Genomic DNA, 27,909 nt, shown 5'->3' on the forward strand with positions numbered 1-27,909 from the left:
TCCTCTATTTAAAGGATTAAGAATGTACCACTCTTCTTACCTAAAGGATTAAGCTATATGATTACTTCTTATTTATTTGAGTTAAGTCTCTAAGAACTATACTAACTCTCCTTATTTAGAAGATTAAATTATTATATTACTGCTCTTCAATGACTGAATTAAGTATTAAAAAATTTCTCTATTATAATAAATAGTTTACTAAGGGATAGCCCAGACTAAAAAGATATATCTTTAAAACTGAATCAGCTGTTATTAAAATAAATATAATAAATAGAACTTTTTCTGATAAATATGTCCACTTATCTATCACATATCAAAGAATAAGTTAATAATATAACTGAACTACCTATGCCTGAGGTCTCTACTGATGCTATATCATCAGTAATCTCTATGTACAGTGTGAATAAACCATATTATTCCCTTGACCATCCCAATAAATATGACGATTCTGATTATTTATAATATATATAGTTTGTGGCAATTCTATATATAAAATTAACAGTCAATACACCAGTAATTAGAGGACTATACAAGCAACTGTGATATGCCTATAGATGGTTAGCAGGAAAGGCCTAGATAAAGGTTTATCTCTAGATGTAGCTTTATAGGAATGTAAATATAGTTATTCTTGCTATACTAGAAGCTTTTTTTATATATTTTAACGTGCTGTTCAAAGATTATTAATTTATAAAGAAGGTGAATCTTGAACTTAACCATATATAACAAGAACATACCTCTTTCTAGGACTTTATTAGTGAATTTAAATGGATATTACTTCTTATAAAAAGTCAATTATAGACCGACGACATAAAAATCTCATAATTGAAAACTGTGATTAACTAAGAAATAAGATATATAACTGTTAAGAGTGATATATCAAAACAATATAAAGCTTTCTATAAATACTTATACCAAATAACATATAATCTTGAAAAGCTAAAAAAGATTGACAATATCCAATCCCAATACAAGCAGAACACTTCTTATCTATTTATAAAAGGAACCTCCCTTAATAAAAAATAGCCCTAAGTCATAGACTAAACACTTATGGGCCTACCAATTAATACTATCAGAACAGACAACTGTTTTTAATATAGAAAACTAGATTATATTGCCTAATACTGTCTTAAATCTATATTACTCCATCAGACACCATCTCTGAGAAACTATAGTAAAAAGAAATATAATATATTTATAAGAATATCTAATACTAAAATAAAGAAGAATAAAACTAAATCTAATACAGGCTTAGATAGTATATTAAAGTCAAAAGAGTAGCTTTTACATAAAGTCGCTCATAGAAGCTAAAATATAAAATAGCTTGTGACTTTAAGAATTTTAAAAAGATAGTTAAAAGGTTTGACGGATCTCTATTTAATATAGACATATAGTTAGACTGTAGAACCAATACCAATACTTTAATTAATAGTAGGTGTCTTATCTATAGAATTATTAAAGAGACCTTTACTTAAAAGAAAAAGCTGAATTATAGCGCTATTAAATCTTAATCTATTAAAGGATATAATGATTTGATATCTTAATACATCAAAGAAATTGTATATATAACATTAGATATCAGAGGAAATATATAGGAGAAAGTCTACTTTTATATAGTTCCAAAGTGTGAATATAATATAATATTGGGTCTTCTATGGATAGAATATCAACATATAAGAATTGATGCTGCTAAAGGCTAACTAGAATTTAGGAACAGAATATCTATTAATAAAAAGAATCTGTTATGACTTAAGTATGTCTCTTAACAGATTGATATAGCTACAGTAAATACTTTGAAAAAGATGTAAAGCAGAAAAAAGAAGGTTGATATATTTATAATCTCTATACAGAATATTAAGAAAGCTCTGGTCTTAAAACTATAGACAGATCCAGAGAACAAGCTATCTAAATATTACCATGAGTTTCTAGAACTATTTGATCTAAAGAAAGCTGACAAGCTACTATTATTATATCTAAATATTAACTATCAGATTGAACTAATTGATATTAATGTGAAGGGGCGTAAGCTAGAGATACTATAGGGCTCTTTTTATAATATGTTATGGGAAGAATTGTTAGTCTTACAGAAAACTTTTTATAACTTACTGTTAAAGGACTTTATATGTATAAGTAACTTATTTGTTATAGCACTGGTACTGTTTGTAAGGAAACCTAGAAGAGGACTGTGCTTCTGTGTTGATTATTGGGTGCTCAACACTATAATAAAAAGGGATTGATATTTATTATTATTAATACATAAGACCCTACAATGAATATCTAAAGTCTGATGGTTTACAAAGCTTAATGTTACAGCAGCCTTCTATAAGATATATATTGCTAAAGAAGATAAGTAGAAGACAGTTTTCTAAACCAGGTTTGGATTTTATAAATAGTTAGTAACACCTTTCAGCTTTATCAATGCGTTGAGCATATTTTAATAATATATTAATTGGACTCTTTATGAGTTTTTAAATGACTTTATATCTACTTATCTGGATGACATACTTATCTTTATAGAAGGTAGCTATATGTATTATTGGAAACAGATAATGAAGATGCTAGAATATCTATATATTATAGGACTACAGCTAGATATTAATAAATATAAGTTCAAGGTGTAGATAATAAAATACCTCAGATTTATATTAGAAGCTAGAAAAGAGATCTAAATAGATCCTATAAAAGTCTCTGCTATTTTAGAATAGAAAGCTCTAATATATGTAAAAAATATACAATTATTTCTAAGGTTTACAAATTTCTATTAACAGTTTATCTAAGAGTATTCTGATATAATCTGTCCGCTAATAGAATTAACTAAAAAAAAAAACTATCTTTATTTAGACTAAAACTATTAATAAAGCCTTTAAACAACTAAAACAAATATTTATAAGTGACCTAATACTAGTATAATTCAACTCTAAATAGAATATAATTATAGAAGCCAACTCTTCAGAATATATTATAGAAAAGATATTATTATAATATGATAACAAAGGACTTCTACAAATCTGCGCCTATTCTCCTAAAGTGCACATCTGCGGAGTATAATTACAAAATCCATAATAAGAAGCTATTAGTAATAATAATATATCTAAAGTAATAGGAATCTAAACTAATTAACACTAAGAAGTTTACTATCCTAATTAACTACCAGAATCTTAAATACTTCATACAGCTCTAACAGTTGAATAAAAGGTAAATAAGATGGGTCAGTATACTCTTATACTTCAACTATAAACTTTAATATCAGTCAGGGCGATTAGCTATCAGATTTGATACACTATTGTGATGTTTATAAGATATACCCAATAGGATTAACAATAAATGCCTAGTATACTGAAATAAACGTCTTATCAACCCTAATAAGGTATAAAGAGACTATCTAGAACAACCTCCCCAGGGTCACTTATCGAATACCGTATCTAAACTCTATGTCTATGTTATTTATATAGAGCACTTAACATTAATTAAAGAATAATAATAACTAGCTGAAGCCGAGAATAAGAATTATAAATAAATTAAAGAGATTATATACTAGAAGCTCCTGTGGTTCTCTCAAAACCTACAACTTCACACTATGGTATCTAAATGTATAATTAATACAGCAGACCAGTTACTATTTCAAAACTAATAATAGGTACTAAATAGTGAACTATTCTATATTTATATTATATAAGATATATATAACTCCTATCTTATTAGACATCTAGACTAAAATATAATCTATATTATCATAGCTTGATAACTATATTAGCTGAACCTATCTGAGGATATCTAAAGATTTATGAATAATTATAATAAATATAGTGCGAATACTATATGGAGATAATGTTAATAAGGATTATTAAAACTGCTCTCTATTCCCTTGTGAATATAGTGAGATATTAGTATAGATTTTATAGAGAAACTCTTAATATCTGATGGGAATATGAATCTTATAGTAATCATTGACTGACTAGGAAAAAAGATTATATTGGTACCATACAAACATATAGATACTGAGACAGTAATATCAAAGTTTATTAACTAATTCATACATGAATATAGGCCGCCTAGCAGCATTATATCAGATCAGGGCACGCAATTTATTAATGACCTTTAGAAAGGCATATGTGAATATCTAAAGATTATAAGATGATTGTCAACTATGTATCACCCCTAAACTAATGAATAGATGGAATGTGCTAACTTTGTAATGGAAGAATATCTATAGAACTTCTATATCTACCTTTAAACTGACTGGAGCCTATTAACTGTAATTATATAACTTATAATAAATAGATATAATATTACTATAACTAATATCAGCCTTTTCTTTCTAATCTATAGATATAATGTTAAACTACTCCAATTAGATGAAGCTATTCCCATATCTAAGCAGTAAAGACTTATCACTAAATATATAAATAATATAGTTATTAAGCTATAGCAGGCCTTTAATATAGTATAGACTAAGCTTGTCTTAGTGTAGCAGTAAATAGAAAATAGTATAAATTGTTGCTAAGAGATTCTTCTGGAATATAAAGTAGGACAAAAAATATAGTTAGACCTTTAGAACATTTAGACTAAATAACCTTTAAAGAAGCTGGATGTCTAATATATGAAATATACTATACTAGAGAAAATAGAATCCTATATATATTGACTTGATATTCCTAAAACTATTTATGATATTTTTTATATGATGCTTCTTTACTTTATAGGTATATGTTCGCTTCTTTCATAGACCCAATATGATTACTAGCTACCAGCGTATCTAGTAAAAAATAATAAAAAGTATCTAGTTAATAGCATACTCGATAAATAGACTATATATTAAGGCTATAGATATATAAAATAATACCTTGTCTATTAGACCAGATATACATAATTTATATAGAAACCTGCCTAGTCTATGGAAGATACTGAAGCACTTGATCACTAGCTCTAATATTATAACACCCTTGCTGAAGGAGGGGAGTAATATTAAAGTTTTAGCCTTTAAGATACTTAGGCTTTGTTTTTGTAGAATAACCGCACCTGGTCCACATTTGGTTTACTATAGAAGAACCCTCTAACACTACACCAAATTCGCTAGGGCGCCCCTGGGATCTATACTCACCTATATTGATATTCAACAATGCGAATCCCTGTGAATCTTTTCCTTTTTTTTCTTATATTTGAATTTACTCAATTCCTGGACCTACATAAGGCCAGTAAGACGGGACTGTCAATCGGTTCAACAACTCGTCACCAAGATGTGAATCGGGGTGGGTATTCTGCTAACAGAAGACAAGATGAGAACGTTGTGTAAGGCAATCCTAGGATAAGTAGAGTACTATCGCAATGATAGGCTGCAAAGTATGTTGAAGAGTAATAGTAATATGCTATTTGCTTGAGAGAATAAAACACAATGAGCTAGATACATGATGGTAAATGAGTGTCCTTATATAGCTGATCCTAAACATAGCGAGCATAGTCGATGCTCTGTTGGCTATGTTGTTGACATATCCAAACATAGTCTGGCTATGTTTGGCTATGTTCCCTGCATAGTCACGTGCCATGGTGCACTTCCACTGACATGGTGCATGCGCACCGCTGGGGTGCATCCGCACCGGGTGTACTCGCACAGGGTAGGTGGTTCTGCACTAAGTGTATTTGCACGGAAATGGTGCAGCCGCACCATTTAGGGTGTATGTCCACCTGGTGTGTCTTCACTAAACCAGTGCATCTGCACTGTCCAGATCACGTGAGTTCTCGTGTAGTCACTTCCGTCTTCGTTCCTACAATTAGCAAGTCTACTCCATAGGAGTTTCAGGCAGCTTGCTTATGTAAGTAGCGTCCGCTACTTATCGATTGGCTGAGCGTTCACGATTCTTATGACAATCCCCTCCTTCGAAGGCTGGCGTCCCGACAGTCACATAAATAGTCGCAGGCCCCCCGTCGCATAGGTAGGCGAATTTCTTTCTTGTTAACATTCTTGGTGGTGATGTTCTGACCATGTCGTCAAAGCAAAACATAAATACGAAAAACCTTCGGCTGCGTATCGAACAGTCTGGTATTATTCTGCCGATTCCTTGTCATCGTTGTGCAGTCCAAGGGAAGGTTTGCATTAAATCTGAAATTTCGAGTCGCTGTAGCGAGTGCGTTGGTTTTGGTCGCTGCAAGTGTCGCGATATGGCCTCGTCTGACCTGGCGTGGAAAAAGCTCATCAAGGCTCAAGAGAAGATTGAGGCCGATGACGATCGGTTGAATGCTGAGCTTGAGGCTCTCCTTGCCAAACGGGCTCGTTTGCATAAACAAAGGAAACTTCTCCGAAAGCGTGCTGGAGAATTTATTCAAACGGATATAAAGGATGTGGAGGAGTTGGAGCGTTTGGAGGAAAAGGAGGAGGAGGAACGGAAACGAGAGGCCGAGCTGCAAAAATCAAACGAGATGATTGCGGCTGCCATCCAGGAGTTTCCCGTGTCGTCTAACAACGAGTTCGACCACGTCCTCTCCGAGTTTCTTTCTGGCGAAACGCTCGAATCTTTTCGGGGCAGTTCAAGTGCCTAACTGGTTCCCATGAATTGTGTTCAGGTCCGTATCCTTTCCAGCTGACTAAGTAAAAGATTCTTCCTTCCACTAACTTTCTCTTTAGAATGTTTTCAACTTCATATTCATCCTCGGTTGCTTCGTCGTTACTGTTTTCTGGGTTTTCGGTTGGTTCCAATAATGAGATGTGAAATACTGGGTGCACTTTCATTCTTGCTGGTAGTCGGAGTTTGTAATTGTCGTTAGCGAGTTTTTCTTGAATTGCGAAAGGTCCGTATTTGATAGCGTCAAGTTTGTTGCTTGGTCTCTTGCTTGGAATGTTGAATTTTTTCTGTCCAATTGTTCGTCGTAGTAAGTAAACTTTCTCCCCCTTTTTGAGGATTGGCGCGTCCTCGCGCTTCTTGTCGTAGTAGGTCTTCATTCGGTTTTCAGCCCACTTGATGTCTTTCGATATTGTGTGATGGAGTGCCTGTAGTTTGTTGGCTTGTATTATCGCGGCTTCGGATAATCCTTCTCGTGGTACTTCAGACCATGTCATTCTTGGGTGTCGTCCAAGATTCGCAAAATGTGGAACTTGTTTTGTCGTAGCGTTTTCTGCATTGTTTAATGCGAACTGTGCTAATGGTAGTAGTTCTACCCAATTGTCTTGTTCCCAATCTAAATAGTGTCGAAAATACTGTTCAACTGTTTGAATCATTCTCTCGGACTGGCCATCAGTCTGTTGGTGATTCGCGGTTGATAACTTGTGATGCATTCCGCATGCCTTTGCAATTGTCTGCCAATATTTGGATGTAAACAACTTGTCTCGGTCTGTGATAAGTTCGTTTGGTAATCCGGTCCATACAAAAACTTTTCGTAACATAAGTTTTGCACATTGTTCTGCTGTCATATCCTTTGGTGTTGGTTCTAAGATAACATATTTCGTAAGTCGGTCGACTGTTATCATGGCATCGGTGTAGGTAATTCCTGTTACTGGGTCCTTGGACTGCGGTAGTCCTTGGATAAAGTCAACAGTGATACTTTTCCATGCTTCTTCTGGTACTTCCGGTATTTGCATTTTTCCAAAGGGTTTGTGGTGTACTGCTTTGTTTCTGTTGCATTCGTCGCAGTTTCTGATGTAATTCTCAACCCTTTTTCGGACATAAGGAAAGTAGAATGTTCGGGTAATCATTTCGATTGTCCTTTCAACTCCTTGGTGTCCTTTTGTTGGAGGATCGTGGTATCGCTGAATGACTTCCGTAGTCATATTCTGCGGTACTCTGATCATTCCATTCCATATCGCTAAGCCTTTCTGAACATTTTTCGTAACTTGTCCGGCTTGTAATTCTTCTTGTATTTTTTGATCCTTGTTGGTTTCCCGATACATTCGTTCGTAGAACGGATCATCGTCAACAACTCTTATTGCGGTCGCAATGATCGCATTGTGATTGTGGCGTAGAACTCCTGATTCTTCTTGCAGAATGTTTGTCTTGGGGGGTTCTATCCCGATTGCGTAATCTGGTCGTCTGCTTAATGCGTCTGCTGCTGCATTTTGTTTTCCTGGAATATGTTCAATCCTGTAATTGAATTTGGCTAGTTCTTCGGCCCATCGTATTTGTCTTCCAGATAATTCTTTTGTTGTCGTGAAGTACTTCAAATTGTGATGATCGCTTTTGACGATTACTTCATGTTTTGCTCCTTGGAGATAGTGCCGCCATTGTCGAAATGCTTGAACTATCGCGAGTAATTCTCGGTCGTGGACGTCGTAGTTAACTTCCGCCGATGTAAACTTTCTCGAGTAGAATGCGACAATCTGCGTTTCTCCTTTTTCATTGATTTGTTCATGGATTGCTCCAAGAGCATATCCAGATGCGTCTGTTCGTAGAATGCTTTGTAATTCTGGGTTAAACAGTTGTAATATTGGCGCAATTTTAACGAGTTCTTTAACGTTTTCAAAAGATCGTTGTCTTCTTGCTGTCCAATCGAATGGTTCGTCTTTTTTCAGCAATTCTGTCATTGGTGTTGTAACGTCTGAGTATTTCTCAAGATATCGTCGAACGTATCCGCTGGCTCCAAGAAAAGATTGTACGTCGTGGACGTTCGTTGGAGTTGGCCATTCGAGGATAGCGTCTAATTTCTCTTTCGGTATTTCTAGTCCGTTTGTTGTATATACCATTCCTAGGTAGTTGACTCGTGTGGTGTCGAATTCACACTTCTTGATTTTGAGAGTTAATCCTGCTTCCATGAGTTTTGTCATAACCAGTCGTACATGGTTATCGTGTTCCTTGGGGTCTTTTGAGTAGACTATAACATCATCGAAGTATACTGCAACGAAGAGGTTAAGGTATTCCCGTAGGATGTGGGTCATAAACCTCGCGAATTCTGCTGGTAGCCGTTTGAGTCCCATAGGCGCTACTAGCCATTCGTACAGTCCCAAGTCTGTAAGGAATGCTGTTTTCCAGATGTCGTCATTTTTCATTCGTAGGTTGTAGTATCCCCATTCAACGTCGAACATTGTCATGATTTTTGCGCCTTGCAATAAATCTCTCTTCTGTTCCTGGTGTGGTGCTTTGTTTGCGTCGTCTTCGGTCATATTGTTTAATTTTCGGTAGTCGATGACCATTCGTGGTGATCCGTCGCGTTTTGGTACAAACATTGCTTGTGCAGAAGCCTTTGCTTTTGATTCTCTGATGTAACCGGCTGCTAAGAATTTCTCAATGAATTCCTTAGTAGTTCGGAGTTCATCTTGTGAGATTTGTCGTTGCTTCACTTGTGGTACTTGTGCTCCTTCCTTGAGCGGTATCTCTGCTTCGTATTCTTTTTCGTGTTGTGGTAGTCGATATTCTTTCTTCACAAATAATTCGGTAAAGTCCCGATATTTTTCTGGTAGCTTGTCGAGCACTTCCTTTAGTTCTTTTTCGTAGATTTCTTTTGGTTTCTTTCGTGTTTCAATTTGTCGGCCTATTTCGTTTATTTCTTCAGCATGTTTCACCTTCAACTGCTGGTTCGGCTTGATCCCCATCTGCTCTGTTTGCAGCGTTTTCAGGTCTATTGACACCGTCTCGTGTTTCCAGTCAATGACAGGATTATGTTTCCGTAGCCACGTCATTCCGAGTATAATGTCGAAATCCTTTCGCTCGAACGGACTTAAATCCAGTTGGATGCTTTCTTCGTGTTCTCCTGATTTGAGTGTGATGTTTCCAGTTCGTCGTACGAATCCTTCGATCGTGATTTGTCCTTCAAAATTTTGTACAGTATGCCATAGGTTTGTCTCGTGCGTTTGGATCCTGTTTTTCTTGACGTATGCTTCGCTAATGTAGTTCGTTGATGCTCCCGAGTCGAGGAGTAGTTTGGCTTCGTGTCCGTTGATTGTTCCCTTGATAATGATCACAGTTTCTCCTGTCTTGATAGTTGTGGCAATAAGGTGGTGTCCCTTTCTGTGCCTCTCAAGGTATCGTTTCTGTGATAGAACAATTTCGGTCCAGTCTTCATCGGTGTAGATGACTCGTCCTTCGTGGTATGGACATTTTTTCGCGTAGCATTGGTCAGTTTCGATGCTATTGTGGAAAGGGTGCCAAATTTCTTCTGCGTAGCACCAACATTCGTTCCAGCCCTTCGGGCAGTCCGGGATGGGTTGGTAGATGATCATCGGTGCCGTTGGCTTCCACTTGTTCTTTTCCTTTTCTTCGAGGTGAGTTGGACATCTTGACTCATAGCATTGCGTCCAGTGTATCTTCTTGTGATGGTGTCCTCCATATTGTGGGTAGTACATGCATGAACATCTTTCGGTATGCCCAAGCATCGGGTGGCACAACCGTGTTCCTTTGGTGAGTGAGACGTATTCGAATTCGTTTGCGAGTGCGATGTTCTTTTTTCCGTGCATATCGCATTTGTGAAATGTCCACTCGTGGCATTTTTCGCATTCGAGGATGTGTTGTCGGTATGTCTGAATAGAGTCTTCCCAACATACTGGTTTGGGTGGTTTGCAACTGCATTCTCGTTTTGGTTCTTCGTAGTCGATTTCAGGGAATTCTTCTGTTGTTTCGGAGTCTTCGCTGTCTGTTTTCAGTTCTTCTTTGCTTGTTTCTGGAATCTCAATTTTTATTCCTGGAACCGTCGTGCTGGTTCCTAGGACTGAATCCCATTCTTTCTTTGTGATTGGTGGTCGTTTCTGGAACAGTCTGATTGTTTCATTTGCTTGGTCGATCGCCCTTGCGGCGTCTCTTCTGAGGTTTGTTGTTCTTGTTAACTGTGAATGTTGCGGGGTGTCTGATTCTCGATCCGAGTCCTCGTGGTCAACTTCTCTGTCTTTTCCACCGTCTCGAAACGTCAGGGGGTGTCGGCTTTCACTTCCTGATGAAAGGTCATCAATACGCCGTCCAGCGGTTTTGCTGTATTGGTCTTCTCTGCGAGGTTCTCTGATCGGTCCTTTCTCTTGACCTCGTCGTAGGTGAGGTTGCGCTTCTTCCGGGTTAGCGTCTTCTTCCTGGGGTGGTTCCCTTTCTGAACTCTGTCTGAGGCGTCCCTTAGATTGCCCAGGGCTATCTTCTTGCTCGAATTTCTTGAGCGATTCGTATATTTCCTTTTCTAGTATCGGTCCCCAGAAGTCCTGGACTTCGTCGACCTGTTCATTTTCTGACTCCTCCTCCTCACTGTCCGAGGGGGTCACAATTGTCTGGTGTATGGCCGCAACTTGTTGATGGACTGTTGTTATTTTTTGAGGGCTGACGTTACCGTTCTGTTTGTTTTGCCCTGATCGACACTGTCGTGCAAAGTGTCCTTTTCGTCCGCACTTGTAACAAGCTTTGTTTTCCTTGCGCTTGGCCATTTCTTCCTTACTGATCACGTTGTTAAGCTGCATCTTGACATCGCCGTCCTTGTCGTATTGGGTTCCTCGTTTTGCCGATGTGTTGGCATACTGAGGGAATCCTCCAACTTTCTTCCATCTCTGAAACTCCTGTCGCTTCTGTTTGATCTCGAACAGTTTGTTGTCAATTTTGACCGCCATCTCAATGAATCTGTCAATGTTGTCGGGTCGGTCGAGTTTGATGAGTTCCGTCTGGACTTCTTCCTTGAGCATGTTCTCAAAGGTTGCGATTTGAATAGCATCATCATAGTGTAGTGGTGTTACTATCTGTCGGAATTTGGTTGCCAACTGCTGAGCGGATCCGGTCTGTCGTAGGTATCTTAGTTGTCTTTCCGCGGTCCGTAGCTCGTCGATGTTTCCGAACGCTTCTCCAAGTTTCTGTTTGAACATGCCGTAGTTCGAAAACAGTTCCCTGGTGATAGTTCCCCAACTACCTTTGTCGATAGTGTATAATTCACTTAGCATAGGTTGTATCCATTCTGCTGCTGCTGCGTCGGTAAAGCATGATGCCACAAAGATCATTTTCTTTTTGTCATTGGTGATCTGGTTGGCTTCGATATGCATTTCCATGTTGACCAAAAATGTCTTCAACTTAGATCTAGTTCCGTCGAAGGTCATGGGTTTTGGTAGTTTGACCCTGTTGCCGGCTGTTCCAGCTTCGCCAGGTGGTATAGCCATGACTTGAGCTTCGAGTTGGTTGACATGATCGTCTCTTTCAGCGATTGCAGCTTGCAGTCTTTGAATGTGTTCATTCATTTGATCGATGACTCTTTCCAACGTGGTGAATCTTTGCTGAGTTTGTTCGTCGGGCTCATCGTCACTGTCTTGATCGACTGGTCTTGCTTGTCTTGCAGGTGGGCGCGGAGTTGCCGGTCCTGCTGCTGGGACGTTGCTATTTCCTGCCATGATTAGCTCGTTAGTAAGGTTTGATTGCTTACCTAGTTCTCAAAACTTCGTGTTATGAGGGTGTTTTATTGTCAATCGGTTCAACAACTCGTCACCAAGATGTGAATCGGGGTGGGTATTCTGCTAACAGAAGACAAGATGAGAACGTTGTGTAAGGCAATCCTAGGATAAGTAGAGTACTATCGCAATGATAGGCTGCAAAGTATGTTGAAGAGTAATAGTAATATGCTATTTGCTTGAGAGAATAAAACACAATGAGCTAGATACATGATGGTAAATGAGTGTCCTTATATAGCTGATCCTAAACATAGCGAGCATAGTCGATGCTCTGTTGGCTATGTTGTTGACATATCCAAACATAGTCTGGCTATGTTTGGCTATGTTCCCTGCATAGTCACGTGCCATGGTGCACTTCCACTGACATGGTGCATGCGCACCGCTGGGGTGCATCCGCACCGGGTGTACTCGCACAGGGTAGGTGGTTCTGCACTAAGTGTATTTGCACGGAAATGGTGCAGCCGCACCATTTAGGGTGTATGTCCACCTGGTGTGTCTTCACTAAACCAGTGCATCTGCACTGTCCAGATCACGTGAGTTCTCGTGTAGTCACTTCCGTCTTCGTTCCTACAATTAGCAAGTCTACTCCATAGGAGTTTCAGGCAGCTTGCTTATGTAAGTAGCGTCCGCTACTTATCGATTGGCTGAGCGTTCACGATTCTTATGACAGGGACCTAGCCCGTAACAGTTTTACTCTTAAAGAAAAAAAAGAGTTATAGAGTAATTAAAGAATAACTTTTCTTTAATAAATAACTCTATGTTTCTAAGAAAGATAATTTACAAGCATAACTATTAGATAAAGTATATCAACAATTTATAATAGCACACTTAGGATATACAAAGATGCTAAAGCTAGTCTAAGAATAGTTCTACTAAAAGGCATAGAGTGTTACGGGCTAGGTCCCATCTTACTGGCCTTATATAGGTCTAGGAATTGAGTAGATTCGAACATAAGAAAGAGAAGGAAAAGGTTCACAGGGGTTTGTATTGTTGAATGTCGATACAGGCAAGTATAGGTCCCAGGGGCGCTCTAGTGAATCTGGTATAGTATTAGAGGGTTCTTCTATGGCAAACTAGATGTGGATTAGATATGGTTATTCTATGAGAGTAAAGCTTAAGTATTTTAGGGGCTAAGATCTTAATATTACTTCTCTCCTTTAGTAAGGGTGTTATAGTGTTAGAGCTAGTGGTTAAGTGCTTTAGTATCTTTTATAGATTAGATAGATTCTTATATAGATCGCGTATATCTAATCTAATAGACAAGATATTACTTTATATGTCTGTAGTTTTAATATATAATCTATTTATTAAGTATACTATTAATTAGGTACTTTTTATTACCTTTTACTAGGTGTACTGGTGGCTGGTAATTATATTGGATCTATGAAGGAAACAGACATATATCTATAGGGTAGAGGAGTGTTATATAAAAAATATTATAAATAGTTTTAGGGATATTGAGTTAGTATATATAGGATCTCACTTTTTTTAATATAGTATATTTTGTATGTTAAAGTAACTTTGAAACCCGCCGGGAAAATCAAAAATCAACCTTTTGAAATTCAATGCTACTGGAAGGCATCCAGGGCTTCGCTATGGCCCCTGGACTCCCCAATATCGACAACCACCCCCTAGACCCAGGGGGGCAGGCGCTAGGTCTGGTGAACCCCGTAGGGGCCTATATAGGCACCCCAGCGGGGACAGCACCACCAGCGCCCCCCGAGGCAAGTGCAACAGTCCCTCAGAGCGAGGGCTTCTTGCCTAGCCTGGAAATCAACCCTAGGGAGTTGTTTCCCCCCCTAAGCAGCGTGCCAGGCTCCCAGGAAGCACCTAAAACTCTAGGGAAGAGACTACAGGAACACAGCCCTGACGGGGCAGAAAGAGCCCCCATGAAGGCCCTAATCAGCCCAGCCTACAAGGACATGGAACAGGCCTTATTAGACCACTTTACAAACAGCAATAGCGCGCTGCACACGGAGATGGCCGCTATAAAGACCTATATGACCTCTCTGGTAGAGGCTATAGAGCAACGCCTCACAGGCCAATTAGGCGCTCTGAAGCGCCGTTTCTCAACCCTAAAAGCTCAACAGGCCTCCCCAAACGCCCCAAACCACCCTCTAAAGCCCCTATCGTCAGGGGGCGACCACCAGAGCCCACAACAGCCTCTGCCATCCCAGGGGACGACGTTTGCAGAGGTCGCCCATGGCCCCCAAGCTAACCCAAATAGGGCCGCTAAGCCCATAGAGCCACGCAGAGCCTCACCCCCAATATCAAAACCACCCCCTGGGGTGAAGCCCGCAGCAGGCCCCCAGTGGGCCGATATAGCGGCCAGCAATGCCCAGGAGTGGCAAATCATTACAAAAAAACGGGCTTACTCCCCGAACCAGCCCCCAAAAGTCCAAATAGACCCAGGGAGCCTGAAGCCTATTCGCGGAAGCAACAAGGGAGACCGCAGGCTTATATTTAGGCGTGAAAATGGCCGCACCGCCCCTAGAAAGTCTAAAGCCGATGTCATCTTGCAGCTTAACCGCTGCCTAGCCCAGGCAGGCTTCCCGAACTTCGCCAGGGTAATAGACGCCAATTACACCGAATCAGGGGCTATCTCAGCCCTATTGGACCAAGGAAGCACCGTAGGCTCGCTATTACCAGCCTATAAGGACCTATTAGTGGCTGCCTGCCACCGGGTCGACCCCGCAGTCATCTCAGTGGAAGCAGACCAACAGTGGCACAAGATTAAGGTGCATGCGGTGCCGGTAGCCCGCTATAGCGCCTCAGGACTAGGCCTAGCCAGGGAAGAAATTGAATTAGGGGGCACATGCACCCTAATAAGAAACCCTACCTAGATCAAGCCGATAGCGGCTATCCAGACTAATAAGCAGCGTTTCTCTACTATCGTTATAACAGTAGGAGGCCTAGATGACGCCCACAGGCTACTCGCCCGGGGCGTACGCTTCGGGGGCAACAGGCACCCTACCAGCCCCTATCACAAAGTGGGTAAAGACACCGTTTGCACCCGATGCTGCGGCATTAGCCACCAAACTTATAGAGACTGCGGCACCCGACCACCACTCTGCACCGTGTGTGCTGGCGTCCATAAAGCCCAAGAGCACACCTACAACATGCTAGACTGCAGGGCCCAAACAGGCCACCCATGCCTGCATACACCCACTAAATGCGGCAACTATGGAGAAAAGCACCAGGCTGATTCCCCAGGATGCCCCAAGCTTCGGGAGGCCCACCAACGACTCCATAAGCGCTTCCCTGGCGTAGAGATCATTATACCCCCTCCCCCCCCTGAATGGACTGAATGGGAAGGCATTACTAAAGAGGCTTCTCCCCCAACCACTACCCAGGACACCCCCCAAGCCCCAAAGCTTAGAGAGGTCGATAACGCTATGAAAGATGCCCCAAGGACATCACCCCTACCGTACTCATCCCCGTGTCCAACACCAACGCCTGAAACTGCAGCCCCTATTAATATTGATTATTCAACATAATTGCGGCCATACCTACCCCGCAACCTTAAAGGCTCTAGAAGCGGGGATAGAGCGGCAAATAAACATTATATGCCTGCAAGAGCCTTATATTACCTATGACTTCTCCCACCCAGGCTATCTGCTGTACTGGCCAGGGGGGAAGAAGCGGGATCAACGGGTACTTATAGCCATCCATAAAGACCTTATAGGAGCGGTTAGGGTCGAGAACCGCACTGATTTAGTAGACCACCCCTATTTACAGGCCCTGGACATATGGGAAGCACCAATAATTAGCGGGCATGCCCCCCGACGCACTAGAATAGTCAACTACTATAATGTATGGATTGGGGCCAGTTACCAGTGACAAGGGGCCTTCCCTAGACGACACCGGGCCATCGAGAACGCAGACTAGGACCTGCTTATAGTGGGTAGGTGCCTATTAGTAGGTGATTTCAACGCCCATAGCCCTTCGTGGAACCCACTGGCCAAGGGCCGGGTTAACGCTGAGCCCTTGGAACAGCTTATAGAGCGGCACTCACTATATATTAATAACCCACTGGGGGAGGCCACACGCTATAAAAAGACCGAGGGGGTGTCAATTATTGATTTAGTATTATCCTCGCCAACCCTAGGGCCTCTGCAAGCCTGGGAGATGGATAAGGATAAGCCTACAACATCTGACCATGAGCTTATCATCCTAGCCTAGGAAGCCCTAGAACCCCCCTCAGGAGGAATCTCCAGGGAGATTACTGGGTGGCAGATAGAAGCTCTGCAGGTAAACGAGAAAGCCCTAAAGCTGGCTACAGCAGCTTGGGCCTCAGAGGCTATAGGCCACCCCCTTCTTAGTGATCAATGCACCGAAGAAGACCTTGCTAGAGAGACCAATTGGGTGTAGGACACCCTAACCAGCGTACTCAATAGGCATACCAAAGCAGTACGGCTTTATACACGTTCTAAGCAGTGGTGGAAGCCAGAACTGCAGTAAGCCCGGAGCTTATAGACTACAGCCCGCAAGTGGTGGCAGGCTCATGTCTATATCAACACTGAATTCAAGACTGCAAGAACCGCTTATTATTATGAAATAAAGATGGCTAAAAGGACCTGCTGGGAGGTCTTCCTTGCTGAGGAAGGCCCTAGAGGGAAGGAAGAGTGGAAAAAAGATTTGAACCCCACTGGGAACCCTTTTCCTAAAGGCCCTAGGGATGGCCTGGAAAAGCCTTTTCCAGGAGATCCTAATAGGTGTTGGATAGCCCTACAGTACACTAAACTATGGACTAATCCTATTACCCCAGCACTCTAAGGCCCGGATCTAGGGGCTCTCTCTGCTACTACCATAGCCGATAAAGAAGCCCTAATTAGGGAAATAGCATTTCCTAACACCCCCCGTAGCTCCCCTTCTAGGGAGCTGCCAAGTAGACAGGCCTATATGCTTATAATGCCAGAGCGAGTGCATCAGGCCCTATTCAGCCAGAGTATTAAGAAAGCTCCGGGGGCCGATAGGCTCAATTTTAAAGCATGCTGGCTACTCTGGGCACTAGACTTATTCCGAATTATAGGGATGGCTAGGCAGTGCTTTCGGCTTGGGGTGCACCCAGGGGCCTGGAAGACTGCTAAAGGCATCCTACTTCGGAAGCCAGGGAAGCCCGATTACACCTAGGTGAAGGCCTGGAGGGTGATAAGCTTGCTTAGCTGCCTGGGCAAGGTTATTGAGAAGCTGGCTGCAGGCCTTATAGCGGACTGGTGTGAGGCCTAAGGGGCTTTACACCCTGGACAAATGGGGTGCAGGTGGGGCCGTGGGGCTATTGACGCGGTGGCCTGCCTTGTGCAAACAGTGCACGAGGGATAGACTCAAAAGCTTTTCACAGGCACTATCTTTATTGACGTTATGGGGGCCTTCGACCATGTTGACTCCTATAAGCTTAGTGAGGCTATGGAAACTGTAGGCCTGGATAATGACCTTATAAGGTAGACCTTATCTTTCCTTACAAATAAAAGAGTCAGCCTCGTAATTGATGGTTATAAAGCCCCTGAACAGCTTATTGACTCAGAGCTGCCCCAGGGCTTATTGGTCTCCCTAATCCTCTTTCTTATCTATATCTGGGGTGTGTTTCAGGCTATGGAACAGTAGATGCTAGGGATCAAGGCCCTGTCCTATGCTGATGACATAGGCCTAGTAGCCCAGGGAAGCTTGGTCTCTGAGATCTGTAGGCAGCTAGAAGCAGCGGCAAAAGCTGCTATTGAGTAGGGACTGGTAAATAGCGTCAAATTCGATCTTAAAAAGACAGAGGCTATTCTATTCTCTAGGGCTACCAGCAGGGAACATAAAAATCAGGTCCAGGAAGCTAGGGTGTAGATAGGAGACGCTTTAGTGGTATTCTCCCTAACAGTCATCCAGTGGTTAGGGGTCTTACTAGATCTAAAGCTTACCCTCAAAGCCCACTATAAGTACCGCCTGCAAAAAGGTCAAAATACTGAAAGACGAGTACAGGCACTGTGCAAGGCCCAGGGGCTCCCCCCAGGCCTGGCATAGCAAATCCAAAAAGCCACCACGCAGTCAGTGGCGCTTTATAGGGCCAAGCTTTGGTGATATAGGCAAAAGAACTGCCTAGAAGGACTACAGGGCCTAATTAATAACCAGGCCCAGGCAGTCATAGGCATGCTGAAGTCTATCCCATTAGGACCACTTATAAGGGAGACAGCTTTGGAACCAGCAGAGGCCCTATTAGATAGTAAACAGCGGCGGTATGCCCTGAGACTTCTAGGACTTCCCCAGGAACATCTAGCAGCAGAAATACTTCCTATAACGCTTAGGGAGGGAGACGCCTATGCACAGTCTGGAGAGCAGCTACTAGAAGACTAAGCTTAGGTAATACTAATCCACCGAGGCCCCTGGAAGCTGGGCATGGGCCTGGCCCGCAGGCTATGAGAGACCTTGACTACTGATCTCTCCCAGGGCTTTGAGCGTACAATAGAGCCTGGTAATAGATCTATACTAGTCTTCCGCACGACCCAGTAAAACCCAGACCCAACCCAGACCCAACCCAGACTGGGTTGGGTTTTGGGTCAAACATGTCGACCCAGTAATGGGTCTGGGTTGGACTGGGTAACCCAGTACTGGGCCTGGGGCCCCAAATTGGGTTACAAACATAACAAATATACCAAGAATTCTAATTGCATAACTTATGCATTTTGTAGTTGTATTTTTGAGTATTTACTTTACAGATTTATTAGGAAAAAAGGTAAAAGAAAAGCCTTTATTTAGAATTTACATATTTAACTAATGATATTCAAATATATCATCTTCCCGGCTCTTACGTTTCCGCCCTGATACCCGTGTCTGTGTACAGGTTGGTGGTAATGACGGTGAGCCTGGACTATCTGGTTCAGCAGCAGATAAGGAAGTCGTATCTAGTCCTATATCCTCCATTTCATTCTCTGGTCCATTTTCTAGCTCATCCTCTTGCTCCTCTGTATCACTAATTGGATTGATCTCATCCTTGTTAAGCTTCTCTTCCCTTTCTTCTTTCGCCGCCTCAAGCTCATCCTGTGAGAAGAATTTTTCAAGAAGCTTTGCTTCCTGTGCCTCTATATCGAATTTGGATGTACAAAGAAACATCATCAACTCCTCAATCGTCTCGGTCTTCATTCTCCCACGACGATAGTGACAAACATCTCGAGCAGTATTAAAGAGGCGTTCCACTCCTGCACCAGTGGCTGGGAAGGAGAGCGCATCTCGCGCAAGGGCGGCAATAGCTGGAAAGCGATATTGATGCTCTTTCCAAAAGATAAGTGGCCCAACAGAAACAGTATCTAGTTTAAGATTAGTGAACTAGCAATACATAGGTAGTGGATAATCACTGACCACTATCAAGATATTGACTAATTTCATCAGTCATCGCTCGTGGCTGTATATCCTTTCCATCAAGCATCTCCTCCAGCCTTGAGCTTGGTTGAGCTGCAGTGTGAGAGCTGTATGCATCCTGGCTTTGACTTTTTACTTGCGCTTGGTATGGGATGAGGGCTTGCTGAAAGGCGTTGCGATAGATATCTCGCCACTTCTGATCCCAATCGCTAGAGAGAAAGAATCTAAATTTATTCACTGGTGCAAGCATCGTACTGACGGCATAGATATGCCCTCGAATAGTATCGGTTTGAGCGTAGTACTCATCAAGCTTGGTCCGTCCAGCGTCCAGTGCGTCCAGCATTTGTTTCTTCCATGGGACACGCTTCCGTTGTAGCTGTGTCTGTGATCGCTCAAGATGATCAAAAAGTCGGTTGTAAATCTTGAACACATAGTGGGCAGTGACGTCTCGAGTCTTTGATAACTGGGTTGTATAATCGAAGAACGGCTCAGTGATACAGAGAAGATAGTCAATTTGGCGCCACTCGTGCTCGCTAAGTAGCATCTCCTCACAGTCATACTCTGCACAAAATAAAGAGAAGATAGCACGTAGCCGTTTGGCCCGGCGAAGCATAAGAAATGTAGAATTCCATCGTGTTTTCACATCTTGGATGGGAACAATCTTGACGTTTGTTGTCTGAAGATTGTAGAATGTCTCTCGGCGCTGGGGGCTTGCATTTATATAAATTGCAAGATAACGTACTTTGTTCAATGTAGAAGAGATCTGACATTGCTTCGCATTCTCTTGAACCAGCCTGGACTGACTCTCTGTCCACTTTGTCTCCGCGGATTCATTGGATGGAACTGCCTTAATCCGAACAAGAAGCTGATTAAGACTGAGCTGGATAACATGGGCAAGGCATGGTATTCGTGTAATAATGACACCATCTGATAAAGCTTGTTGGAGAGACGCAGCTAATGCCTTATTGTTTGATGCATTATCTGTGGTCAGCCCAAACACTCTATCTTCAATGTTGTTCTCTACCAGGGTTTCCATCAGAACACCACTTAAGTAAGACCCCGTATGTGTACCGTGAAGTGGCTTAAAACCAAGAAGCACCTCACGATAAACCCAATCACTGTCGATAAAATAACCAGTGATCGCCATAAATGCCTGCGAGAATGGAGATGTCCAACAGTCAAGCGCAATAGATATCTTTGAACCAGCAGGTAGCGTACGAAGAACCCGCTGCTGCCGGTCTTTGACCAAGCTCCCTAATCGGCGACGGATTGTATCGGCAGACGGGATCACTGGAGCGACAAGAGCAGAACGCGCTTTGTAGATAATCCGCTTAAATGATGGATGCTCGATGAGGTGGAATGGTAGCCGATTGAGAGTCAGGAATTGCAAGATATCGTCTTCCCAGTCCTCTTGTAAAAAGGGTATATCTGCTGAGATTTCGCCCTAGGAAGACATACCATAGATTAGTATCTAAGTATCGTTTCACAGTCTAAAACATACCTCTTTTTGGAGAAACTTTGTAATCTCTGCCTTCTTTCCCTTCTCCGACCGTAGGCACCCAGCTGTCTTCAGATGTTTCTGGATTGTTGATGTGCCGTGATACTGCGCTTTGCCGGAACTGTTCAGACTCAGGGAATAAGGATGCTCAAGAATCTTTCCACAGCGTTTGCACATGACCTTTGGTGTGCCATCTACACCCTCAGCAACCTGGTTGTAGCTATTCCAGATCACCGTGTGGCGATGTGAATCCCAGTTGATCTTTCTTTTCCGCCCATAGTCCGTCTGTAACCACCAGTCGATAAACTCGTTGTGTGACATCTTGTCGTAGAGAACAAACCTATTCCGGCGATCAGGTCCAACACGTATCAAAGAAGGAGGAACGAGGAGGTCATCTGGCCGGTGGAAGCCAGAATCAATTGTATGATGACTTGCGGATGGAGTGATTTGTTGCGTTGAGAGAGATGGAAGATCATCAATATCTCCACTATAAAGTGACGATGTGAAGTCGGAAAGCTGGCTTTGAGACATGACAAAAGATATGTAAGCATCACGAAGGGGAGAGGTAAAGGGAAAATATGAATAACATACTGAGATGGAAAAGCACTACAATTAGAAAAATGAGAAAAATGAGAAAGTCAAGTTAATTGATATGTCAGATGGAATGAATCCTTGTCCTCTCATTCATTGGTTTGGTATACTGATATTATGTGGACCTAATGCATTATCCCTGTAATAACCCAGTAATAGCCCAGAGACAACCCAGAGAACCCAGTCAAGGCCCAGTCAAACCCCAGTCAAACCCCAATTCCCACCCCAGTTTCCCCAAGCCTAGCCAAAAAAATTCATCCCGTCCTACTTTCAAAGTTGAAGCCTTCGACTTAAATGTAGATATCTAGGTATTCTGACAAGCGTCGGAATTATCAATAGAACGGTTTGATATTCTGACAACAGTAGAACATTTAAACAGTTCAATACATTCTAATATTCCCCGAAATATTTATTTGATTCATGTAGAAATGTATAATATGTGAATATATGTTTAACATATATAACTACATCGGTACGACGATAGATGCGCATTTTCCCACCACACCGTAGATACGGCCTTTCCATGTAGAACGAGGCATTGTAAAAGATAAGCAACAGTGAATTCGATATGCCCTTTTCATATTTAAGAAATTCCTTAAAGATTTCATTGATTTCCTGGTAGAAAGTGTTCTATTTCAGTGTAAACATCAAAACGGGAAAAATGACGGCGTGTAATTTAAATAATTATACCATAATTTATGCCGGAACTGGGTCGAAATGGGTTATTTCTGGGTTTTCTGGGGCCCCAGTGACTGGGCCTGGGTTGGGCCTGGGTTATGAAGCTTCGACCCAGACCCAGACCGGGTTGGGTTTTGGGTCGTGACCTTCGACCCAAAATGGGTTATGCGGAAGTCTAGTCCTGGGTAGTGGTTGGGGGAGAAGCCTCCTCAGCAACGCCTTCCCATTCAGTCCATTCAGGGGGGGGAGGGGGCATAACGACCTCTACGCCAGGGAAGCGCTTATGGAGTCGCCGGCGGGCCTCCCGAAGCTTGGGGCACCCCGGGGAATCAGCCTGGTGCTTCCCCCCACAGTTGCCGCATTTAGTGGGTGCATGCAGGCATGGGTGGCCTGTTTGGGCCCTGCAGTCTAGCACGTTGCAGGTGTGCTCTTGGGCTTCATGGGCGCCAGCACACACGGTGCAGAGTGGTGGTCGGGTGCCGCAGCCTCTATAAGTTCGGTGGCCAATGCCGCAGCATCGGGTGCAAACGGTGTCTTTACCCACTTCGTGGTAGGGGCTGGTAGGGTGCCTGTTGCCCCCGAAGCGTACGCCCCGGGCGAGTAGCCTGCGGGCGTCATCTAGGCCTCCTACTGTTATAACGATAGTAGAGAAACGCTGCTTATTAGTCTGGATAGCCGCTATCGGCTTGATCCAGGTAGGGTTTCTCATTAGGGTGCATGTGCCCCCTAATTCAATTTCTTCCCTGGCTAGGCCTAGCCCTGAGGCGCTATAGCGGGCTACCGGCACCGCATGCACCTTAATCTTGTGCCACTGTTGGTCTGCTTCCACTGAGATGACTGCGGGGTCGACCCGGTGGCAGGCAGCCACTAATAGGTCCTTATAGGCTGGTAATAGCGAGCCTACGGTGCTTCCTTGGTCCAATAGGGCTGAGATAGCCCCTGATTCGGTGTAATTGGCGTCTATTACCCTGGCGAAGTTCGGGAAGCCTGCCTGGGCTAGGCAGCGGTTAAGCTGCAAGATGACATCGGCTTTAGACTTTCTAGGGGCGGTGCGGCCATTTTCACGCCTAAATATAAGCCTGCGGTCTCCCTTGTTGCTTCCGCGAATAGGCTTCAGGCTCCCTGGGTCCATTTGGACTTTTGGGGGCTGGTTCGGGGAGTAAGCCCGTTTTTTTGTAACGATTTGCCACTCCTGGGCATTGCTGGCCGCTATATCGGCCCACTGGGGGCCTGCTGCGGGCTTCACCCCAGGGGGTGGTTTTGATATCGGGGGTGAGGCTCTGCGTGGCTCTATGGGCTTAGCGGCCCTATTCGGGTTAGCTTGGGGGCCATGGGCGACCTCTGCAAACGTCGTCCCCTGGGATGGCAGAGGCTGTCGTGGGCCCTGGCGGTCGCCCCCTGACGATAGGGGCTTTAGCGGGTGGTTTGGGGCGTTCGGGGAGGCCTGTTGAGCTTCTAGGGTTGAGAAACGGCGCTCTAGAGCGCCCAATTGGCCTGTGAGGCGCTGCTCCATAGCCTCTACCAGAGAGGTCATATAGGCCTTCATAGCGGCCATCTCCGCGTGCAGCGCGCTATTGCTGCTTGCAAAGTGGCCTAATAAGGCCTGTTCCATGTCCTTGTAGGCTGGGCCGATTAGGGCCTTCATGGGGGCTCTTTCTGCCCCGTCAGGGCTGTGTTCCTGTAGTCTCTTCCCTAGAGTTTTAGGTGCTTCCTGGGAGCCTGGCACGCTGCTTAGGGGGGGAAACAACTCCCTAGGGTTGATTTCCAGGCTAGGCAAGAAGCCCTCGCTCTGAGGGACTGTTGCACTTGCCTCGGGGGGCGCTGGTGGTGCTGTCCCCGCTGGGGTGCCTATATAGGCCCCTACGGGGTTCACCAGACCTAGCGCCTGCCCCCCTGGGTCTAGGGGGTGGTTGTCGATATTGGGGAGTCCAGGGGCCATAGCGAAGCCCTGGATGCCTTCCAGTAGCATTGAATTTCAAAAGGTTGATTTTTGATTTTCCCGGCGGGTACCAAGCTAAGCTACTCTTTTAACTCTGATATACTATCTAAGCCTATATCAGATTTAGTTTTATTCTCCTTTACTCTAGTATTGAATATTCTCGTGAATATATTATATTTCTTCTTGCCACAGTTCCTCAGAGATAGCGCCCGACAGAACGGCACAGATTTAAGACAGTATTAGATAATATAATCCAGTTTTCTACATTAAAAATAGTTGTCTGTTCTAACAGTATTAATTAGTAGACCCATAGGTATCCAGTCTATGACTTAGGACTGTTCTCTATCAGGAGAGGTTCCTTTTATAAGTAAACAAGAAGTATTCTACTTATATTAGAATTAGATATTATCAATTCTTTTCAGCTTTTTAAAGTTATTCATTACTTAATATAAATATTTATAGAAAGCTTCATACTGCTTTGATATATTGCTTTCAACAGTTATATACCTTATTTCTTAGTTAATTATGGTTTTTAGTTATAAGATTTTTATATTATCAGTCTATAATTAACTTTTTGCAAGAAGTAATATCTGTTTAAATTCACTAATAAAATCCTAGAAAGAGGTGTGTCTCTATTATATATAGTTAAGTTTAAGGTTTGCTTTTTCCATAAGTTGATAATCTTTGAATAGCATGTTAAGGTGCGTAAAAAAAGCTTCTAGTATAATAAAGATAACCATATTTACGTTTCTATGAAGCTATATCTAGGGGTAGACCTTTGTCTGGGCCTTTTTTGTCAACCATCTATAGGTGTACTACAGTTGCTCGTACGGTCCTCTAATCACTGGTGCATCAACTATCAATTTTGTATATAGAATTGCTACAAACTGCATATATCATAAACAATCAAAGTTGTCATATTTATTAGGATAGTCAAAGGAGTAGCGCGGTTTGTTCATACTATATATAAAGATTATTAATAGTGTGGTATCAGTAGGGACCTTAGACATAGATAGTTCAGTCATATTGTTAACTTATCTTTTAACATGTGATAGATGAGTGGATATATTCGTCAAAAGAAGTTCTATTCATTATATTTATTCTAATAACAGCTGGTTCAGTTCCAAAGATATGCCTCTTCAGTCTGGGCCATTCCTTAGTAAGCTATTCGTCATAATAAGGAAATTTCTCAATGCTCAACTCAGTCATCAAGAAACAGCAATATAATAATTCAATCCTCTGAATGAGGAGAGTTGGTACAGTTCTTAGGGGCTTAACTCGAACAAACGAAAAACAATTATATAGCTCAACCCTTTAGATAAAGAGAGTGGTGCATTCTTAACCCTTTAAATAGAAAAGAGAGATGAGATATTTGAATCTAATATTACAGACTAGGTCCTATCTTACTAGCCTTATATAAGTCCAGGAATTAAATAGATTTAAATATAAAAAAGAAAAGAAAAAGATTTGTAGAGGTTCATATTATTAAATGTCAATACAGGCGAATATAGATTCCAAAGGCGCTCTAGTGAATCTGGTATAGCGTTAGAGAATTCTTCTATAACGAACCAGATGCGGACCAGGTGCGGTTATTCTACAAGAGCGAAGCCTGAGTATCCCAGGGGCTAAGACCCTAACAAAAACTTTAGTATCTTTTTTGGCTATATATTCCTCATTAGCTATTAACACCTTAGTGACAATATTATTCTCTATAGTTAGGGTGACTAGTTCTGTATATACTATCTTAAATATAATCTTATCATTAATTTTATGCTATAGTAGTAGTATTTGGTTTTAATAATCAAGGTTTTTTGCCTTTTTATCTTCTTTCTAGGTGAGGGTGTCCGCCAATATATTTGTTTTTCCTAGTTGATATCTAAGTATAAAATAGTATTCTTTTAAGAACTCACACTATCAGGCTTATTAAATATTTAAAGTTTTAATAGTTATAAAGTACTTAAGAGCCTAATGATCTGATAAAATATTAAAGGACTTCTATTCTCTTAGTCTAACTAATTCAGACTTCTATTCTTTTAGAGCCTTTATTACTGCTAGTAGTTCTTTGTTATGGATATTATAATTATACTTAGCTAGGATTATTGATGTAGAGTAGTATACAACTAGATATTATTTTTTATCTTTATATAGTTAAGATAGGACTATGGTTATTACTCTATCTGATATATCTATTTCTATGTGGGTTTAGCGATTGAGATTGTAATAGGCTAGTACTAGGGCTTCTGATAATTTTTTTTTTAGATTTTTAAATGTTTCTTCGCACTCTTTACTTTATATAAATAGAATATTAGTTCAAGTGAGGTAATATAATAGCCTTATAGTTTGGCTATAGACCTTTATAAACTTTTAATAGAAGTTATAGAAACCAAGGAATGACTATACTTTTAAAACTATTATTAGTGTTTTCTAGGAAAGGATAACTTTAATCTTTACTAGATTGACCTCTATCTTTTCTAAGGTAATGATAAAGTCTAGATACTTAGTCAATGTGACATGGAACTTGTATTTTTTGATACTAGCTTGTAGTTCTGCCTCTTAGAGTCTTTTTAATACTTATTATATATATTTCATACTCTAGCTTATTCTTGCTATATATTAATAGATTATTAATGAATATAATTATGAACTGGTCAAGGTAGTTTATAAAGATATTGTTGATTAGTTATTAAAATATCGCTGGTTTATTAGTAAGACTAAATAGTATTATCTTATACTTAAAAGTGCTATATTAATAATAGAAAGTAGTTAGATCTATAGAGTCTAGATATATTTAGATTTAATAGAACCTCTATCTAATATCTAGCTTAGTAAAGATCTTTGCCTTACTTAAACACTTAAAGACTTCTTCAATAAATAGCAGTAGATATTAGTCCTTTCTAGTCAAAGTATTCAGCTTATAGTAATTAATACAGAAGTAGAATCTGTTATTAGCTTTCTTAGCCATGAGAATTAGAGATATAAATAGTGCATTACTAAAGATGATAAATTTTTTATTTAGATTATTAATAATATAGTTTTAGGCTGCTTAGAACTGTTCCTCTAATATTTAATATAAAGGATTATAACTTAACTCTAGATCCTGATTTAACTTAATCTTATAGTTATATTTTTAGTAAACTAGTAATTTGTCTAAGCAGATCTTTAAAAAGATATTAGTAAACTTATAATATTAATTCAGTAGCTATTACTTAATCTTCTTATTTTTAGTTGATTTAATCATTTTTTTCTTCTTAATTTCTAGCGCCTACTCTACCTTGTAAAGATTAGTTATAAAGACATCTATAGTCTTACTTTTTATATAACAATAGAATCTAGCAGCTTTAATAATTGCTATATCTATTCCATACATCTTTCTTTCTAAGTATTGACAATATAGGTTTCTTATCAGACTAATAACTGATAACGCTTCCTTAGTACTGCTAAAGAGTTCTGTAGTATTCTTTAATTGTAAGGCTTTCTTCATTTTCTATAGTTCTATCCTTGATTATGTTCTTTACATTCTTCTTATAACTGCAGATATTTTTCTTT

General features: G+C 41.2%; 4 protein-coding genes across 4 annotated transcripts; 1 reads left to right on the forward strand and 3 right to left on the reverse strand.

Annotated features, from left to right (window-relative positions):
* Window positions 1–9,255: 9,255 nt before the first annotated feature.
* TRUGW13939_06770 (uncharacterized protein) lies at window positions 9,256–12,262 on the reverse strand (the record flags this gene model as incomplete). The annotated part of the gene is made up of 2 exons (XM_035489918.1): window positions 9,256–9,294; window positions 9,344–12,262. 2 exons carry the CDS (start codon window positions 12,260–12,262, stop codon window positions 9,256–9,258), a joined length of 2,958 nt encoding a protein of 985 aa, XP_035345811.1.
* A 1,622-nt stretch (window positions 12,263–13,884) lies between these two features.
* On the forward strand, window positions 13,885–15,162 carry TRUGW13939_06771 (uncharacterized protein; the record flags this gene model as incomplete). Its single annotated transcript, XM_035489919.1, has 1 exon — window positions 13,885–15,162. The coding sequence occupies one exon, from the start codon at window positions 13,885–13,887 to the stop codon at window positions 15,160–15,162; it is 1,278 nt and encodes a 425-aa protein (XP_035345812.1).
* A 3,910-nt stretch (window positions 15,163–19,072) lies between these two features.
* On the reverse strand, window positions 19,073–21,686 carry TRUGW13939_06772 (uncharacterized protein; the record flags this gene model as incomplete). Its single annotated transcript, XM_035489920.1, has 3 exons — window positions 19,073–19,605; window positions 19,658–21,101; window positions 21,159–21,686. 3 exons carry the CDS (start codon window positions 21,684–21,686, stop codon window positions 19,073–19,075), a joined length of 2,505 nt encoding a protein of 834 aa, XP_035345813.1.
* A 913-nt stretch (window positions 21,687–22,599) lies between these two features.
* On the reverse strand, window positions 22,600–24,393 carry TRUGW13939_06773 (uncharacterized protein; the record flags this gene model as incomplete). Its single annotated transcript, XM_035489921.1, has 1 exon — window positions 22,600–24,393. The coding sequence occupies one exon, from the start codon at window positions 24,391–24,393 to the stop codon at window positions 22,600–22,602; it is 1,794 nt and encodes a 597-aa protein (XP_035345814.1).
* Between the last annotated feature and the right edge of the window lie 3,516 nt (window positions 24,394–27,909).

This window comes from Talaromyces rugulosus, chromosome III, assembly GCF_013368755.1.
Source record: "Talaromyces rugulosus chromosome III, complete sequence".
NCBI classification, from domain to species: Eukaryota; Fungi; Ascomycota; class Eurotiomycetes; order Eurotiales; family Trichocomaceae; genus Talaromyces; species Talaromyces rugulosus.